The sequence below is a fragment of the Chelonia mydas genome, chromosome 3 (genome assembly GCF_015237465.2).
Source record: "Chelonia mydas isolate rCheMyd1 chromosome 3, rCheMyd1.pri.v2, whole genome shotgun sequence".
Classification (NCBI taxonomy): Eukaryota; Metazoa; Chordata; order Testudines; family Cheloniidae; genus Chelonia; species Chelonia mydas.
The window spans coordinates 200,671,130-200,685,049 of NC_057851.1; the positions used below are offsets into that span (position 1 = coordinate 200,671,130).

The 13,920-nt window shown below is 66.5% G+C and overlaps 1 protein-coding gene across 1 annotated transcript in view; it reads right to left on the reverse strand.

Annotated features, from left to right (window-relative positions):
• Nucleotides 1-1,714: 1,714 nt before the first annotated feature.
• PTK7 (protein tyrosine kinase 7 (inactive)) overlaps nucleotides 1,715-13,920 on the reverse strand; it is a 97,262-nt gene continuing 85,056 nt past the window's right edge. The window contains exons 9-20 of the mRNA XM_037896272.2: nucleotides 13,763-13,898; nucleotides 13,277-13,396; nucleotides 12,843-12,992; nucleotides 12,122-12,272; nucleotides 10,478-10,605; nucleotides 8,024-8,227; nucleotides 6,957-7,112; nucleotides 4,528-4,760; nucleotides 3,842-3,922; nucleotides 3,501-3,652; nucleotides 3,231-3,409; nucleotides 1,715-2,710 (exon numbers count right to left, since the gene is read on the reverse strand). Of these exons, the coding sequence (XP_037752200.2) occupies nucleotides 2,550-2,710; nucleotides 3,231-3,409; nucleotides 3,501-3,652; nucleotides 3,842-3,922; nucleotides 4,528-4,760; nucleotides 6,957-7,112; nucleotides 8,024-8,227; nucleotides 10,478-10,605; nucleotides 12,122-12,272; nucleotides 12,843-12,992; nucleotides 13,277-13,396; nucleotides 13,763-13,898 (1,851 nt within the window). The 3' untranslated portion in view covers nucleotides 1,715-2,549. The remainder of the gene's footprint in view (nucleotides 2,711-3,230; nucleotides 3,410-3,500; nucleotides 3,653-3,841; nucleotides 3,923-4,527; nucleotides 4,761-6,956; nucleotides 7,113-8,023; nucleotides 8,228-10,477; nucleotides 10,606-12,121; nucleotides 12,273-12,842; nucleotides 12,993-13,276; nucleotides 13,397-13,762; nucleotides 13,899-13,920) is intronic.

The following is a 13,920-nucleotide window of genomic DNA, read 5'->3' on the forward strand; positions in this document are numbered from 1 at the left end:
GCCCTCATCTGGAATAGCGTGTGCAGTTCTGGTCTCCCAGGTTTAAGAAAGATGAATTCAAACTGGAACAGGTGCAGAGAAGGGCTACTAGGACAATCAGGGAATGGAAAACTAACCTTATGAGAGGAGACTCAAAGAGCTTGGCTTGTTTACCGTAACCAAACAAAGGCCGAGGGGAGATACAATTGCCCTCTGTAAATACATCAGAGGAATAAATGCAAGGGAGAGATAGGAGTTATTTAAGTTAAGCGCCAATGCGGACACAAGAACCAATGACTATAAACTGGCCATCAACAAGTTTAGGCTTGAAATTAGGCGAAGGTTTCTAATAATCAGAGGGGTGAAGTTCTGGAACAGGCTCCCCAGGGAGCAGTGGGGGCAAAGCCTAACTGGTGCCAGGACTGAGTTTGAGAAGTCTCTGGAGGAGATGGTCTGATGTTGCCTACAATGGCATGTGGCCCATCGACTGCTGTTAGCAAGTATCTCCCCCAGCCGGAGATGGCCCAGTGTGGGGAGGGCTCTGAGTTACACAGAGAATTCTTTCCCAGGTGTCTGGCTGGTGGAGTTTGCCCACATGCTGAGGGTCTAATTGATCGCTGTATTTGGGGTCAGGCAGGAATCCTCCCCCAGGGCAGATTGGCAGAGACCTGGGCAGTTGGGGGAGAGATTCGCCTGCCTCTGAGGCCACTCAGCCAAAGACTAGGGGCCTATTCCAGCAGGGGGTGGGGTGGGCGAGGTTCTGTGGCCTGTGATATGCAGGAGCTCAGACTGGATATCCATGATGGTCCCTGCTAGCCTTAAAGTCTATGAGTCTCTCTGGTTTGTAGTGAGCATAGCGACCGGGAGCAGACCCCACTGCGCCCTGTGGCTGGCAGGCAGGGGTAGAGGCAGCCCAGGGCCTTGGCAGCAGAATGGCCCATGCAGGGAGATGGCAGAGGCCACAGATCCATCTCTTGGGGAGGAGGAATTGCCCAGCCTGGATGCTCCATGTCCCAGTACCTGGGTGTTACCCCTGCTGTCACTCAAGGAAAAGCCTCCATGCCTGAGTGCGGGGAGCCCCAAGAGCTCAGCCCCTTGCAGGTCCCCGTGGGGCTGGTGCCCCCTCTCCTCTTAGCACTGCAGTCTGGACCTCAGGCCCCGCAGGCACAGCACTGCCTCGCTCCCCCCTGCGCCCAGGTGTTGGGAACATGCCGGGCCAGTGCCACCTACCGCAGGGACTGCCAGGCACCCTGCGGGCGACTCCAGCACTGGGGGCTCTGGGTGCAGAGCAAGGCGAGGTGGGGGTGGGGGGGGAAGCTTTGGGGCTGGCCAGCGGAGAGGGCGACCCTAGCAGAGGGCTGCAGGTGGGGACTGGCTCCCTGACCCAGAACGCCCAGGAGGCTCTGCGGCAGCATGCTGGGATGGAAATCTTTTGGTTTTCTGCTTTTCACCAAAAACCCAAACCTGAAATGTTCCCTGGAAAAGACAAACCCACGTCCTGCAGAGCACCCTGGTTCCCAGCCAGCTCCATGCCCTGCTCCCAGGGGAGGCGGGAGGCCGTCCCAGCAGCAGGGATGCCAGCCAGCGCGCCTGCCCCTCGCCCAGCAGTGCTGCCTTGCCTCACCCCACAGCCGGCGCGTGTGCGAGGTCCAGGCGCTGGAGAGCTGGCTGTGCCGACAGCTGGTGCAGGACCCGCCCAGCCTCTGCAGGGGGGAAGGAGGCTGACGACAGCAGCTACAAAAAGGGATTCTTTATTGAGAGCAGCGTGTAAAAAACCTCTTGGCTGTCACAGCCCCCGCGCAACCAAACGAACACCAGGGCTCTCGGCGGGGAGGGGTCAGCGCGACACACTGGGGCCAGAGAGGCGTTGCCCTGGGGAATCATACAAAAGAAGGCATCGGATAGTCAGGAAAGCGAGTGAGAATCTCCTTCATATGCCAGGCACTTGGTGGTCCTGCCGCTCAGCTCACTGTGCAGGGCCACGCTGGGGCCTAGCACGGACGGGCGGGGCAGGGGAGCAGAACCTCTGAATAAATACACAGGTTCCTCGGCGACTCCGGGAGAGGATCTGCGTCGGCTGTGCATGGCTCCCCTGGTCTGACAGCGGGCAGGGACGTGGCACAGGGAGACAGCCCACAGCTCTGTGCCAGGCTGCCCCGAAGGAGAGGGTGGCGGGGGCACGCAGGGGAGAGGGGAGGGCTGCATTGCACAGCGTGTCTCAGCCGAACGGGGGTTTCCTGCCAGGTTCCCAGCGCCGCGGGGCATGGAGCCCAGCCCCCCAGGGGGGGCCTGGCTGTGCTGGGGACTCAGGGCAGCAGAGGAGCCCCTAGTCGGGGGTGTGGAAGTGGCCCGGGGCCCCCAGCATTCCCTGCTGGCACACAATGGCTGGCTGGAGCACCGTGGGGAGCCGAGGTAGGGCCTGGAGGACACCATGCCGGCAGGCCGGGGAGTGGCCCCCCCAGCGCCCAGTCCAGCTGTGATAACCCATGGTCCCTCTGGGCTCCCACTCGTCCCAGTCCGATCCTGGAGCCCGGCTCCCCCCGCCCCCCCGCAAGGGGCCGGCTCCCCGCTCAGGCTCTGCTGTCGGACGGGCTGTCGCCCAGCGCGGTGGCGAGCTCACTGAAGGAGGGGCGTTCCTTGGGGCTGGGGGCCCAGCAGCGCTGCATCAGCTTGTAGAGCTTGGAAGGGCAGCCCTCGGGGTGAGGCAGCTTCATCTTCCCAGCCTGTAAACCTGCAGGGACAGCAAAAGCCCAGGGTGAGAGACAGGAGAGCCCTGGGGCAGGGCGGGTGTCGGCCCCCTGCAGGGACAGCAGAGGGGGAACAGACAGCAGAGCCCTTGGGGAGGGCGAGGCATTGGCCAAAGGTCTGTGGGGGTGAGAGACAGGAGAGCCCTGGGGCAGGGCGTGGGGGGAGGGATAGGAGGCCGCGGGGCGGGGCAGGGCGTTGGCCAAAGGCCCATGGGGGAAGGGCGGGTGACAGCACCGTGCCGCTCGCCAAGCCTGTGTGCAGGGAGCCTGGAGAGCCAGCCAGGGCCGAGGCACTGAGCAGTCTGGGGAGGGCACAGGGATCGCTGTGGGGTCACCGTGGGGCCTGTCCAGCCCTGGGCCCGACTCAGATACTGGCCAGGACCCGCTGCTCCAGCAGCCTTCTCAGGAGCGGGAGAGAAGGCAACAGCCCAGAATATCCCCCCCACTCAGCGACCTCCTCTGCCCAGCCCTGCCTGCCCTCGGTGTGGGCGGTGCCCCACGTACCTGCTAGCACCTCATCGTCCGCCAGCTTGGCGTGGGGCATCTCCCCGTGCGTGAAGACCTCCCACATGAGGACGCCAAAGGACCACACGTCTGACTTGGTGGAGAACTCGTCCTCCAGGACGGCTTCCGGGGGCATCCAGCGCAGCGGGATCCAGGCTTGGCGGAAGTGGTAGTACTCACTGCACAGCGAGACAGGGGGGTCAGGCCGGCCGGAGAGCGCCCGCACCCAGGGGACCCACGGGCAGGCAGCCAGGGTCTGGCCTGACGTACCTGTTATACACGTCCTTGCTGAGGCTCAGGGCCGACACCTTGACCTGCCTCTGAGCGCTGATCAGGCAGTTCCGGGCGGCCAGGTCCTTGTGCACAAACCTGGTGTTGGAGAGATGCTCCATCCCCAGGGCCACCTGGCTGCAGACAGACACCTGCCACGAGAGACACATCAGTGCCAGCCACAGGGCATCTCAGCATGGCCCGTCCCTCAGCCTGGGCCGGATCGGAGCCCGTGCCTGTGGGGGCAGGCTCCAGGGCCCATCCTCGGGAGGATCGGGGCCCTCAGCCGGGCACACTGGCCCTTTTAGCCCACTAGGGGTCACCGGTGCTCCCGCACTTACCTTGTGTTTGCTGCTGAGGGGCTGAGGCTTGAGCGTCTCATCCTTGCTCCTGGAGATCCTCAGGAACTGCTTCAGGTCCCCCTGGTGAGGCCGAAATCGCCACGTCAGCGCGGCTCAGGGCAGCAAGGGGCTGTCTGCCAGAGGCGCGAGCTCCCCGCCCTCTGGGCGGCGGCCGAGAGCGGCAGCGAGGGGCCCTGGCACTGCCAGCGTGGGGGAGCGAGGGCTCCGGAGAGACTGGCGTCCTCCCGGCCCCAGGGGTTAGACCCTTCCCCCATGGCTGTTGGGGGCCAGCTTACAGGGCCCCTTACGCAGCTCAGCCCTTCCTCGCGCCATGGGCATGGCCAGCCGGCCCCCAGCCGGGCCTTGGCCCTCGGAGAGCTCTGCCTGCCCTGCGCCCCTGGACCGGGGAGGCCTAGCGGCTCGGCACTAGCCCAGGGCCCTGCCCCAGACAGACCCGCACAGAGTCTCTGCTCCCTCCTGGACCATCCTGGAGAGGAGCCCTGCCTGGACCCCCCAGGGCAAAGCTGGCCAAATGGCCTCTCGACAGAGGTAGGGAGGGCCTGGCCACAAACCCAGCCGCCCTCCTCTTCTCCTGCGCGCTAGAGGGTCTCTCCCCCTATGGCAACCCCCAGCCCGCGCTCATCCCAGAACAGCCCCGTCCCTGGCCAGCAGGGCCCTTCCCTTACCAGATCCACGTACTCCAGGACCATGTAGTGCGGCTCTGCCTCGCGGCACAGGCCCACCAGCCGCCCCACGTTGGGGTGGCTCAGTTTGCCGAACATCTCCGCCTCGCGCCGGAAGTCTAGCTGCAGCTGCTCGTCTCTCGTCTGCAGGCTCTTCACCAGCACCAGCACCTCGCTCTCGCTGTCCTCCAGGCCCTTCGCCTTGGCCAGGAAGACCTCCCCGAACTCGCCCTTCCCTGGAAGCAGAGGGCAGCGGGTCACCGGGAGGCGGGCCGGAGGGCGTGAGCAGGACCACCTCTGCACAGCCCGAGCCCCTGCCCTGCGGCAAACAGGAGAGCTGGAGCCCAGAGAGGGGACGACTCACCTCAGTCACCCAGCAGCCCAGGGGCAGAGCTGGGAAAGACCCCAGGTCCCCTGCGACCCAGTCCAGCACCCTACCCACTAGGCCACTCTGCCACCCTCGTTTCCTACGCTAAGCTGGGAGGAGAAGGCTGACCCAGCGTTACTCTCGAAGCAGCCAGCAGGACTGCCACCCCCAAAACGAGGGGGGCTGAGGGACAGACAACGCAGCCAGGGCTGTCCACACCACCCTGTAGGGTGCTTCTGAGAATGGCCCATTCAGCGGGCGCAGGGAACGGCGGCCATGCAACGGGACAGGCGGCTGGTCCCCAGGGCGGGAGCCACCTGGCATGGGCTCAGCTGGCACTCACGTCCACGGGGGCACGCCCTCCCTCTCCGGCACCCATTGGGTGGGGAGCTGCGGGACGCTCCCTCGCGTCATCATCTCATTTCCGTTCAAAAGGAAGGAAACTCCCCAATAAATAATAAACCGGGGACCAGCATGCGAAGAGAGCCACACGCACGACAGTCCCAGCGTGTCACCGATCGTTCCTTCTATCCCGCCCATGCACACGCACCCCGCTGCCGCTGTGTGGCCAGGGAGGGGCGGCCGCTGCCTGAGGACCGCAGGCGTCACCGGGGGCAGCTAACCCCCCCATCCCACATGCCGCGGTTAGGCAGTCCCATCTGGACCAAGAGGGGCCAGCCCTGGAGGGCAGATGCGAGGGCTGTGCCCAGCCTGGGGTTTTCACAAGCGCCGGTTCTGGGGTAAGCACGCTGGGGCAGTCTGGCCAGCAGGGAGATCGGCATGCGCGTACTGGGACAATGCGCGGCCACCTGCATGCACAGGGTATGGCTGGCCGGGTCACAGCCATGGTTAGGGCAAGCAGCCAGGCTGGCGGTAAAGCTACGGCGATACGGCCGACGCCCCCTTCCGCCGGGCGCGCCTGTCCGCTGATCCCCAGAGGGCCCAGTCGGCTCGGCCCAAGAACGCTGTACGAGTGGGCATTCCCGGAGCCAGCGCTGCCAGGGGCTGGGCTGGACAGTCTGATCATGCATCAGGAGCAACAGGCTGTAGGCCGGCCAGCCGGGGGCATTTCTGTGCCCAGGGGGTAGGGGAGGGCGACAGGTCTCATCCCCAGTGTTCTGTCGGAGGGGGTCACGCCCCATGCACGCTGATGGGGCTGGTCCGTCGCTTGTGTGCTCCAGGCCCCACAGGTAGGTTTCTCCATTGTGCTGGTGCTGCGGCTGATTGCAGGACCCCAGAACATGGCACAGGGAAACAGCCCTTCGGGGTTACAGCCCCTGGGGACTGAGAGCCATGCCCGGGTGACAGAGGCCCACTAGTGCCAGCTGGCAAAGGGCTCACTAGTCTTTACAAGCAACTCCTGTCTCAGACCTTACAAACTCACTGCACCTGATGCACCGCTCCCAGGGTATTGAGCATGTGAGGGCTCTGCTGGAAGCTTGTAACTTCTCAATTCCCATCACCACTGCAAGCTGTGTGTGCGGGGGGAGATTTAATGCTTCGTGCAAGACTGGGTGCCTACTGGCGGGAGGGGGGGCGGCAAAAGACTGAACTTTGGGGGGTGGAATCTAACAGACAGGCCAGGGGGATGCCTACTGCGCGTTACGATTTGTTTCGGATGTAATCATTTGCATCCATTGCTCACGCTGGTTTCTAGTTGAATCTCTGTTCCTTCTGCAGTAAATCTCCTGTTTGACTGGAACCGCACTGGAGGGCTGTGTGTGTCTAAAGTAAAACCCGGGAGCTGGGGTACCCTGTTCATGTGGGCAGGGAGGAGCTGGGATTTCTGTGGGTATCCCATGATCAGGGGCTGGACACCACAGGGGGACACTGGGAAGAGACTCAGGGACTGGCAGGCTGCAGGGCAAAGGCAGGGCTGGTGCAGCCAGAGGAGAGTGCTTGAGTAGCAGACGCCCAGGAGCGAACACCCAGCTGGCACAGGAGGACGCCCTCGGGCTGGGGGCAGGCAGCAGAAGGTGGCTCCCAGCCCGGAAAGCGTCACGTCCTGGCTGAACCTTGGTTCCGGACCTAGCACCCGGGTCTGAAGCAGCCCCACTGCCCATACCCAGCGTCGTGATGGTCTGCAGATTGGCGCGGGGGAAGTGCATCTTGTCCGTGGCGCTGTGCCTCTTGCTAGCGCCGGAGCTACTGCCCAGATTGGTCAAGGCCACTTCTTCCTGGATCTCGGCCGTGGTTTGCCCGTTTTGCAGCAGAGCGCCACCTGCGAGGAAAACAGGGGCCATCATACCCGGCGTGGGCAGCCAGGGAACCTGGCCAGGATCTCAGTTCAATGCCACAGATCGGACTCGGAGACGGTGTGAAGCGAGCGCTCAGCCCCTCCCCGCACTCAGACCCAAGCAAGACTTGGACGTACTGTCAGAGCTCAGCAGCCCTCTGCGACGCTAGGGACCGTGGGCCTGTGAGCCTGACACCGAAGCTGGGCAAAACCACCCCGTGGCCCAGCATCCCCCTGCACATCAGCAAGCCTCACCAGGCTCCTCATGGGCTGCAGGGTGCTACCGGCTTCTCCAAGCCCCGGTCAGCTAACGGCCCGGTCCCTGGGAGACCTTCCTTTACCACACCAACTGCGGGGGCTCTACCGATCACCAGAGGAACCGGCACCTGAGTTCCCAGGCAGAGAGCACATGGCTGATGGCGCAGCAAGCATGCCATGCCCAACGCAGCCCTCCAGCATGTGCCCCCTGAAGGGAGCTCAGCCTGCATGCTGGGGGAGGGGGAGCAGGGAATGCCTTGACATGGGAGTCAGTTCTCACCCTCCCCACTGCTAGGGAAAGCCACAGAGGGGGCCCTGCCTTGCCGTGCCCACCAGAGGGCACTGCATCCACGCACTGCGGGGAACTCTCCGTGCCGCTCGCTGGGTCACTGCACAACCTGCCACCGGCCAGCTGAGCCATGGGGCAGCCCAGCCAGCCTCTGCTGGCACCTGCCCTGCCAACGCCTCCAGCGCAGCCTGCTGGGAGAGCCTGGGGCCCCACCCCACGCTCCTGCCTGGCGTAGACAGGGCTCTGTGCTGACGGAAACGGAGGCAGCCCCTGTCGGTCCCCACTCCCAACGCACTGGGGCCTGTGTGGGAGGCCTGTGCCAAGCCCCGGCTGGCAGCTAAGGCCTTACCATTCAGACACTCCATCTCGGGCTCCTCGCCCTCCGGGTGCTTCTTCAGCCGCTTGGCCTTCCTCCGCTTCTTGCAGTAAAACATGAGGCCCAGCACAATGATGATGTAGGCGACGGCCGCCCCAACCGACAGCCCGATGGTCTGGATCATCTTATAGGGCGTGTGGCTGTTGGGACCTTCGTCCCCTTCTGCAACCGGCTTGTCTGGGGGCCAAATGACACAGTGTGAGATGACAGCACAACGCACAGCCCAATATGTGGCCTGGCTGGGCGGGACGCGGCTCAGAGGGTGCGCGTGGCAGGGGAGCCCCTGGCCGGGCGGGACGCGGCTCAGAGGGTGCGCGTGTGCAGGGGAGCCCCTGGCTGGGCGGGACGCGGCTCAGAGGGTGCGCGTGGCAGGGGAGCCCCTGGCTGGGCGGGACGCGGCTCAGAGGGTGCGCGTGGCAGGGGAGCCCCTGGCCGGGCGGGACGCGGCTCAGAGGGTGCGCGTGGCAGGGGAGCCCCTGGCCGGGCGGGACGCGGCTCAGAGGGTGCGCGTGTGCAGGGGAGCCCCTGGCCGGGCGGGACGCGGCTCAGAGGGTGCGCGTGTGCAGGGGAGCCCCTGGCCGGGCGGGACGCGGCTCAGAGGGTGCGCGTGTGCAGGGGAGCCCCTGGCCGGGCGGGACGCGGCTCAGAGGGTGCGCGTGTGCAGGGGAGCCCCTGGCTGGGCGGGACGCGGCTCAGAGGGTGCGCGTGTGCAGGGGAGCCCCTGGCTGGGCGGGACGCGGCTCAGAGGGTGCGCGTGGCAGGGGAGCCCCTGGCTGGGCGGGACGCGGCTCAGAGGGTGCGCGTGGCAGGGGAGCCCCTGGCTGGGCGGGACGCGGCTCAGAGGGTGCGCGTGTGCAGGGGAGCCCCTGGCTGGGCGGGACGCGGCTCAGAGGGTGCGCGTGTGCAGGGGAGCCCCTGGCTGGGCGGGACGCGGCTCAGAGGGTGCGCGTGGCAGGGGAGCCCCTGGCTGGGCGGGACGCGGCTCAGAGGGTGCACGTGGCAGGGGAGCCCCTGGCTGGGCGGGACGCGGCTCAGAGGGTGCGCGTGCAGGGGAGCCCCTGGCCGGGCGGGACGCGGCTCAGAGGGTGCGCGTGTGCAGGGGAGCCCCTGGCCGGGCGGGACGCGGCTCAGAGGGTGCGCGTGGCAGGGGAGCCCCTGGCTGGGCGGGACGCGGCTCAGAGGGTGCGCGTGGCAGGGGAGCCCCTGGCCGGGCGGGACGCGGCTCAGAGGGTGCGCGTGTGCAGGGGAGCCCCTGGCCGGGCGGGACGCGGCTCAGAGGGTGCGCGTGTGCAGGGGAGCCCCTGGCCGGGCGGGACGCGGCTCAGAGGGTGCGCGTGTGCAGGGGAGCCCCTGGCCGGGCGGGACGCGGCTCAGAGGGTGCGCGTGTGCAGGGGAGCCCCTGGCTGGGCGGGACGCGGCTCAGAGGGTGCGCGTGTGCAGGGGAGCCCCTGGCCGGCGGGACGCGGCTCAGAGGGTGCGCGTGTGCAGGGGAGCCCCTGGCCGGGCGGGACGCGGCTCAGAGGGTGCGCGTGTGCAGGGGAGCCCCTGGCTGGGCGGGACGCGGCTCAGAGGGTGCACATGGCAGGGGAGCCCCTGGCTGGGCGGGACGCGGCTCAGAGGGTGCGCGTGTGCAGGGGAGCCCCTGGCTGGGCGGGACGCGGCTCAGAGGGTGCGCGTGTGCAGGGGAGCCCCTGGCTGGGCGGGACGCGGCTCAGAGGGTGCGTGTGCAGGGGAGCCCCTGGCTGGGCGGGACGCGGCTCAGAGGGTGCGCGTGTGCAGGGGAGCCCCTGGCCGGCGGGACGCGGCTCAGAGGGTGCGCGTGGCAGGGGAGCCCCTGGCCGGGCGGGACGCGGCTCAGAGGGTGCGCGTGTGCAGGGGAGCCCCTGGCTGGGCGGGACGCGGCTCAGAGGGTGCGCGTGTGCAGGGGAGCCCCTGGCCGGGCGGGACGCGGCTCAGAGGGTGCGCGTGTGCAGGGGAGCCCCTGGCTGGGCGGGACGCGGCTCAGAGGGTGCGCGTGTGCAGGGGAGCCCCTGGCCGGGCGGGACGCGGCTGAGTGGGTGCGTGTGCAGGGGAGCCCCTGGCCGGGCGAGCACTCAGTGGGGGGTGCTCTTTGCCCTGAGTGAGTCCTGACCCCAATTCCTTAGCTGTGCTGCCACAGGGAGCCCCTGAAGCCCCAGTGGTCCAGCTCCAAACCCCACCTGGCTGTCTCCACATTGCCCGCATGGCACTGTGTGCAGCGATGGTGGCCTGCTGGCATGGCCAAACGGTGCTACAGGAACAGGAGACCCTCCCTCGACTGCACAGAGGTGCCCATACAGAGGGGAAACACCCGCCCTGCCTACCCCAGCCGCTGTTCCCAGGCCTCCCCGCCGGGGGCTGAGCTGCTCCTGCCCGAGTCCCCAAGAAGGGCTCGAGGGCGCATCCTACCTACGACGTAGAGGGTGGCGTCACGGTGTTTGATGTTGCAGCTGTTGCCAGCAATACACGTGTACCTCCCGGAGTCGTCCGTGGTGACATCGTAGATCACCAAGGAGCCGTTGGGCATGATCTGGATCCTGTAACGACAGGCACCCCCAGGGCAGCACTTAGGGGGTGTCCCGTGTGCTAGGCGCTGCGCTAACCCCAGGCAAGGCCCTCCCGGGACACAGTGCGTGAGGCCAGAGCAGAGGGGAGCGGCAGGGGTCAAGGGCCCGCATTCCTGCTGGGTCCGTGCAGCCAGGGACGGCAGGAGGGAGACCGTGGGAATTCTTTGTAATATTTTCTCAAAATAGCTCTGCTACCCCCATATTCCTCCAGGGGCCTCCTGGCTGCACGGAGCCAGCAGCCACCCGGCCCTCTGCAAAGTGCTTCCCCCCAACACAGCATGGCTCGGTGCAGAGCAAGTGCCCCTCCATGGCTTTCCCGCACGCTCCCGGAACGCCTGTGCACGCATCTGATCCAGCCGAACATCTGTCTCGGGCCTCGAATCCGTCAGCCCGGCAAGACCCCTCCGGCACTGCCCACTGCGACTGATCCCGCTGGGACGGGAGTGGTTCTCACCGCCGGCTGGGTGCTGAGAGGCATGCGCCCTGCACACCCCGCGGGACACGGCAGGGGCCCAGCAAAGGGCGTAACTGAGGTCTGTGCTGGGTCAGGCATGCAGGGCACTGGCGGCCCCCATCAGCGCTCTCCCCTCTGCCTCACTTCCCTGATCTGCTGCTGGTGAAAGGGGCCAGGAGGCAGAAAGTCTGAGCCCAGGCACCACTCCTCAAGCCTCAGCCCTGCTCGGGGCCTCGCTCGCCCTGCCCACCCTGCGCTCAGCCCCTCTGCTGCAGCTGCCAGTGGTGACGCTGCCCTGTCAGATGTGGGCACCTGCCCTCGGGGAACCGGACCGAAGGCCCGTCTCCACTCAGCCCTGTAACTAGACTGGTCCAGTGCAGCCCCCGAGCAGTGCTGCGTGGGAAGGGCCGTACCTACCCCCGGAGAAGGCGCCTTTCTCCGAGTCCCAGGGCGTAACTACAGCTGGAGAACAGCACCTGATGGCCAGCTCTACTGGTACCAACACCGAGCACACCGCCGTCCTGAGCACACCGGCCTGGGCGGGTCTCCCCCGGGGACTCCAATGGCCTCCCAGGCCTGCTGGGACCCCGCCCCACTGCGCGGTGGCCTTGCGAGGGAACGGACTCTCCTGCTCCCCGGAGATTCCCCATTCCTGAGCGCCTCAGTGGCTCAGCTGGTGAGCTCTGATGGAGCAGTGTTCTCAGTCGTCACGGCCTGGGCCCAAGGTACCCTCCTCCATACCTGGGCCTTGCCTTAAAGCCTCAGCTCCTGGAGGCAGGGGATTCCCAGTCACAACTGTCACTCACAGAGCAGTGCAGAAAACTGCCCAATGACCAATATCCCCCCGTGGATTGGTCTGGTCTCCAGGTCTGGGGCCTGGCACAGGAGTGCAGAAGGCTGGGGATGGTGCCCCCAGCTGGCCCCCCACCACTGCTCCAGGATGGGTTGGAGGCAGCCAGCCTCACGCGTCACATGCCCAAGGCAGGAGAGCTCAGATTCCAGCGGCAGGGGGGCAGAGAGATGGCTCCGTACCTGGGTGAGAGCTTGCTGGGATCTAGAATCCTCTCCTTCCCCTTCCACTGGATGTGTGGTACCGGGTCGCCCTCTGCCTGGCACCGCAACACGGCTGTGTGCCCCTGGTACACCGTCGTGGGCTCCGGCTCCAGCTTAAAGGTGATGTAAACTGAACACAGAGGTCACAGCTTCTCAGCACCAATGCGAGCTCTTCTCCTACTGCCGCTCCCCACCCCCCCCGCCAGGTCTACGCAGGCTCCCTGGACATCCCAGCTCCCGGGGGGGACCCCCAAACCAGGAGGTAAGCGCTCAGATGGCCCCCTTGTCCAGCACTACTGGGGGGCCTGCCCTGGGGCCGGCGAGGGGGAAGGTCAGAGCAGGGCCTGAGCGAGGGGTCAGCGTGGGGCAGGACAGCTCCCTGCCGGTGGCATTTCCCCAGTGCCACAGGCTGCAGTGGGGGGCTGGCAGAGCTGCAGGCGGGAGAGGGAGCTGCACAAACAGGACTGGGTTTTGGGGTGACTCGCGCCCTGACCCAGCGGCACACGGACGAACAGACGCTGCCAGCAGCTCAGCTGACTGGGAGGCCGTGACTTGCAGCACCGGTAGGTGCGAAGGGCTCATGGTGCTGGGATCCTGAGGCCAGAGCATGCTCCCTTCCTCAGGACGGATGTTTAAGGGGTGGTGCCCAGGAAATGCCCCTCTGGAGCAGGGACCGACCCGGGAGGTGCGCAGCACTCACCTGCCACCGTGAGCTGCACCGTGGCCCGGATCTCGCCCTGGGGGCTGTTGGAGGCGATGCAGGTGTAGTTACCAGCGTCACTCCGGCTCACCTTGCGGAAGTGCAGGGCGCCAGCGTTGAGGCTGACGTGAGCCGGCAGGCTGCTCCCATCTGGAGGGCAGAAACGGGGGTTACGCTGCAGCCACGCAAAGTAGCAGGAGGCTCTGGGCCCTGCGGGCCCCAGCGCTGTGCCCAGGACATGGGCAGCATGTATCCTGCAGCACGGCTGTGGCCTGGGCTCCCCCTTGCTGCGGCGCTCCCCAGAAGGGCACCGAGCTACACAGCCGGGCCGGAGGCCTTAGGCCAGAACAATCCCTGGTGCCGAGCCCAGCCTCCGCCACGCCGGGAAGTCAAGCCCCAGGCAGTCCGGAAACAGACCACGTCCCCCCCCTCACCTGTTTTGAGCCATTGGATGGTGGGCTTCTCACGGCCAGTGGCCGAGCAGGACACGGTGACCTCCTTGTCGAATTCCATGCACTGCAGGGGCTGCGGGGGGGGCGTGAATTTCAGCTTCTCTGGAACAAACACAGACGGGGCAGTCAGCCCAGGGACCCCTGAGTGTAACTGACCCCACTGCCTACCCGCGCCAGCACCAGGGGCCGTGCCTGGAGACCCGCACTGGCACCGGGGGCCGTGCCTGGAGACCTGCACCGGCCCCGGGGCTGCTGCTGCACACGTACACAGGGAGCAGGGGCCCTGCCCGGATACCCGGCCCTGCTGCACACTCACACAGGAGCAGGGCTCACGCTGGAAGAGCCAAGGACCCATGGAGGGAGAGGCCAAAGCAGCTGGTGTCCCAACCCAGGGGTGCAGCGCCTGCCCAAGCAGGGCGAGGAGGGGCACGGGGGGTCCCCGCAGCGGCACGCAGCCGCCCGGCCTACCCAGGACGTGCACGCGGGCATATCCCTCGATGCTCCCCGCCGGAGTGCTGCTCACACACTTATACACGGTCCCGTCGTACACCTCCACGTTGTTTATGCGCAGCGTCCCGTTCTCCGAGATCTCAAAGCGCGAGTCCTGCCCAACCAGAACAGCAGCA